Below are 4,764 nucleotides of genomic sequence, written 5' to 3' on the forward strand. Positions count from 1 at the left end.
AATATAAAATTAGAATTTTTTATTTTATCTAAGAATTATTAAATTTTATTTTTATTTGGATTCTAGAACTAGAATCCAGTATTTTATGAAAAATTTAGTATTTTATTTCTATAGAGACTCTTATTAGAATTTTAAATTTTTATAAACCTACTGTTATATAATTGGGAACACAAGTTTGCGAAATTGAGATCCAAGATTTGAGAATGCTCAGCTGGCCTCTCTTTGTGGCTTCTTCTTCTCCTTCTATTGCGGCAAAAGCTACTCGAGGCCTCACAAGGAAGACCCCGATTGGACCATGGTTTAGGCCGTCTTGATCTGACCCAACTTTGAGTTCTGACCTAACTCAGCCGCAGAATCGAGATCTGGTCCATTGACCGGTTCAGCATCTTGATCTAGCCTGTTAAATGGGATGGGTTCCGAACCCATCCCATTTAAAATGGACTAGTCATTCAAAATGGAAAAATACCAAAAAAAAAAGAAGAAGAAAAGATTACAAGGTGGCAATTTGGCCATTTCAATTTTTTGCACAGAGGGGAGAGGAACAGATGGGCGCTTTAGTCCACACGAATTCTGCGAGGGAGGGCGGAACCCTGGAAACCCAACTCCCCCACATTTCCCACTTTGCCCTCCACAGCCAGCCTCACCTTCCCGCCCTTTTTGACCGTTGCCAAGCTCATTCGAAAAACCTCTCTCACCCACTTGTCCCACAAGCTCTCCAGGAAAGAACCAGAGGCCATGATCAGCTCCTCCACCGCCGTCCGATCCACGCACAACTTCCCCGTCCCTTGTCCGCTGCTCGCCACCTCCTCGAACGCCCGGTGGAGCTTCGACAGGAGGCTCTCCGACAGCCGGCAGAACCGGTCGGGGCTTGCATCCATGGTGAAACGAGTCGTGATTGATTCAAGAAGCCCATATGGGAGATTGGGATCGCCAGCGTCTGTCTCGTGGGTCAGATCACTGGGGACACCATCCTCTTCGTCACCCCCCTGGTCCACCTCCTCCTCCTGAGCGCAGAGGTTCAGGTCAAGACCGCTCTCCTCTGTCCTCGATTTCTTCGATTTGTTCGGCAATTCCCTCTCGGGCCTCCTTTTGAGATCATGGGGACTCTTGCTCTCTTCAACCGACAACCTCATCTTCAGGACAGCATCAGGATTCTCGTCATCATCGTCGAACTTGGTAGAGCTCGATGTAATTAGAATGAAGAAACCATTAGCCAGGCCAGCTTCTCTACTGAATTCGTACCCGGAGAACCCGTTTCTGAGGCCTTCGGCCATCGATTTTATGAAGTTGGGGTGTGCTCGTTCGATGCCCTCAATAAGTACCACCCGTTTTTGGTCCTTTCTGGTGGCTTCTGTGAAGATATCAGTGCACGAGCTACCTCTGCTAGCCAATTTACTCATGTCAATCTGGACGAGCCTATCAGAGGATCCACGAAATATCTCAGCAACTACCCTTGCTAGTCTTCTCTTTCCGATGTGATCGTTCCCTTGTATCAGTAGCCAAGTTCCCTTCTTCTCACTTGATCTGCGATCATGCAGCGCTTCGATGATTGAAGGAATGGTTCCGGATTGCCAGGGGATGTTCTCTTCCAGTAGCTGCCTTAACTCTTGTGGGTCTGCCATCGCTCCTCTTCTTTGGTCGTCCGATGTTGCCGAATCCGAGAACAGAGGGCTGCCCAGAGCCAGAGTAGTCCTCACCTCCTGGTTTGCTGGCTTCTTGACAAAACGCAAACTCACTTCACAAGGCCAATTCTTTGTGGCATCTCTCTCCTGCCAGCTCCCAGTTCCATTTTCAATCTGCGATGCAAATCTGGAACTCCCACCATTGAGTTTCAGTGCATTTTCGGGCAAGGATGTTGAATGAGGCTCGACGAAGAATTTGTTCGGGTTGTGAGGTAAGCTTGCAGGCCACCATTGATGGGATGAAGCATGATGAGTGCAGCTCTTTGCAATGAGGCCTTGAGTGACGAGGAGTGGATACAAATGAGCCTGGTTATGTCGGCCATGATGAAGACTTTGGCATAATCTGTTCCATTTCCTCCTCAATTCAGGCAATGCATCCTGAAATCAATACGGCGCAGGTGTTACTCACTCATAAAGTCGAGATCTGAAGTGAAACCAATGTGGTAGGGGTAAAATTCTTGCATCTCTTTACCTTGTGATGGCTGTGTGGTCTATGTGGTTGCAGCCAAATTGGCAAGTGGTTTGAGCCATTGTCAGTGTCCCTCTTTTCTGACTTGAAAACTGATGCTTCCATCTCAAAATTGGAAGCGCATTCAGCACAGCACATGAGCTTTTCTTCTTCCTCGTGATGGTTTGGAATGGATGCTAGCATTTGGAATGGATACTGAGAGAGTGTTGTCATCCTCGGATCTTGGCCACTGTAGAGCACGAGCAGTAAGTAAAAAAGAACTCAAATAAGCTAATTACTCAAGTCTCATGTAATATCTTCCTGTTTTGAGATCTAGTTCTTCCTCTTTAATATTATTACCGAATAATTACAAAACCGTATTGGTGATTTTTTTGTTTTTCTGGGGGTTCAAAATTGAAACACTAAGGTGATACCACTGGAGGAAAATTATAATAAACATGTAAGACAACAACATCTCCAATGATGTCTCATCTTCACTCTTTCAGAATATCATCAGATTTGGTCGATATGGTTATAAGTCGCAGCTTATTATATAGAACATAGATATATTGCACTAATGTTTCTAAGAGTAAAACTACGTAATAATGGCAGGTTATAGCCAGCGAAAGATAAAAGAAGATGACCGTGCCCGCGAAGCCTTTCTAAGGTGGTCCTAGTCCCAAACCATGAAACCAAACCCAAGAACAAGTAGAAGGAACCAAACAACATGGTTCACTGCATCTTTCATCAGAAAAAGAAGAAGAAGAAGAAATCACACACTGCATTTCCCTTTCATAGAAACAACAGCGAAGTTGACACTCGGAAATCAGCATCAGTAAATGAAAGAGACAAGAATCTCTTGGTTGGTGGACTAACCTTTGACCTTGGAGGCTCAGTGCAAGCCCACCCGAGGGAACCACCACCGCCTGGAGTGCCCACTGGGCCTCAAGGGACGGCCGCCTCATCTGGCACCTCATGTAAGTCTGGTAGCTGGCAGTGGCCAACAGCCACACCCTGTTGGTCGCAGCACCACCACCATTGTCATTGCTGCTCGTAAGCTCTGATAGCAACCTCCCCACCTCTCCTATCATGTGCTCCACTGGCCTGAAGCCCTGTCCATCTTTGGTTTCCTCATCCACAGCCCATCTCAAGTTCCCTGCATAGATGATCACACCCCCTCCAACTCTATCTGAAGCTAAGGAGAAGATCTTTCTCCTTAGATCATCCACCTTCATGTCCACATCTCCCCTGCTCATGAGTCTAAGGTGAACGTAAGATAGTTGGAGTTTGATGAAGCGTGCAGACTTGAGCTCATCGGGGACCTCCCCTCTCTCCACCCTGCCCATGAGCTCAGATACGAGCCCTTCTATCATGGAAACAGAGTCCCCCACCACCACAGTGTTCTTCCTCCTCCCCTGTTTCCGAACCATCGCCTCCAGGACCACCCTCAAATCCTCTTTTTGGGAGGGTGGGTATACTGGGTTTATCTCAGAAGATGGCTTCAAGAACTGGGACTGCCAGAAACTTCCCTGGCTTAAGATCTCCTTGTGCGACCCGAAGAAAAAGGGAGGGGTGGATTGGCCTAAAACAGAGCTTTCTTCTCCTAAGTTGTTCTTGACACAGGTGCTGGAGAAACCAGCCTCTCTCATCACCCTGCTCACACTTGGGTCATCTAAAATAGAGGTGATGAGCTGCTCTAACTCTATCTTGATGGCTAAGAGAGGCTGCTGTTGCTGCTGGAGCTCAATGCAGCCCCTCCTCTGGTGAGCCTGAGCCCTCTTGAGGGCAGCAATGAGGGCATTAGACAGAGAAGGCTGGGAGTGGAACAAGGAGGCAGAGGAGGAGGGGGGTGGGGTCGTGGGGAGCCTGTTGAGGGCCACATTGAAGCAGAGCTCGAGAGCCCTGCACTGAAGTGGGTGGGAGGCAGGGTTATGAGGGTGGGACTTGAGACAGGCTCTTCTTAGAAGGTTAGAAGAGGAGGAGGAGGAACTCAGAAGGGTGGCAGCAACATGGAGAGGGGTCACCTGGGCGTGGCCTCTTCTCCTTGCTAAGTTGAGGGAGAGCTTGAGAACTGAGGCAGCCTCTGCTGTGAGGGCCTGCTGGACCGTGCAAGCTCCTGTGCGCATTACTTGGCCCCCAACGCCAACCCCCACCACCCCAAAGTTGTAGCAGCTCTGTTGAGCTCCTATGGCAATTCCTCGCAGAGCTTTCCTCTGCTTGTTTTTACTAGTTTTTAGTTTCTTTTTCCTCCAAACTTGGTAACACCACTCTCTTTTACTTGGTTTGAGGGCAGGGGTAGTGATTACCACCCGTTGAGGGGACGGGAATGGGAGGGTCGGAAGGGGAAGGGGTGAGAGAAGTGAGAAGGGGAAGCTTTATACAGATAGGTTAGCTTCGTTCTTTCTTATAAGCTCAATAGCTTTCCTTCTCCATCTGTTGCTGCTGCTTTCTCTTTCCACTGCAGGAGATGCTCGCTTTCTCTTTCTGTGCCTTTTTTTACTTTGTTCATATTTAATTTCAGTCCTTCTTTGTTCTCTTGTTGTTTGGTATTGATGTATCACGATAATTTGAATCTATCAGTGAGAAATTAATGGAAGGACAAAGAGAATGTTTGCTTCGCCACCTTATCGCTCC

General features: G+C 47.7%; 1 protein-coding gene across 1 annotated transcript; it reads right to left on the reverse strand.

The window, feature by feature from the left end:
* Positions 1 to 343: 343 nt before the first annotated feature.
* Positions 344 to 4,555, reverse strand: LOC103722619 (protein SMAX1-LIKE 4). The gene is made up of 3 exons (XM_008813235.6): positions 3,007 to 4,555; positions 2,155 to 2,380; positions 344 to 2,060 (listed from the first exon to the last, which is right to left on the reverse strand). The coding sequence occupies exons 1-3, from the start codon at positions 4,254 to 4,256 to the stop codon at positions 555 to 557; spliced, it is 2,982 nt and encodes a 993-aa protein (XP_008811457.5). The 5' UTR covers positions 4,257 to 4,555; the 3' UTR covers positions 344 to 554.
* Positions 4,556 to 4,764: the final 209 nt, after the last annotated feature.

The sequence above is a fragment of the Phoenix dactylifera genome, chromosome 11 (assembly GCF_051530095.1).
Source record: "Phoenix dactylifera cultivar Ajwa chromosome 11, Ajwa_hap1_PhDact_Kaust_v1.1, whole genome shotgun sequence".
Lineage (NCBI taxonomy): Eukaryota > Viridiplantae > Streptophyta > Magnoliopsida > Arecales > Arecaceae > Phoenix > Phoenix dactylifera.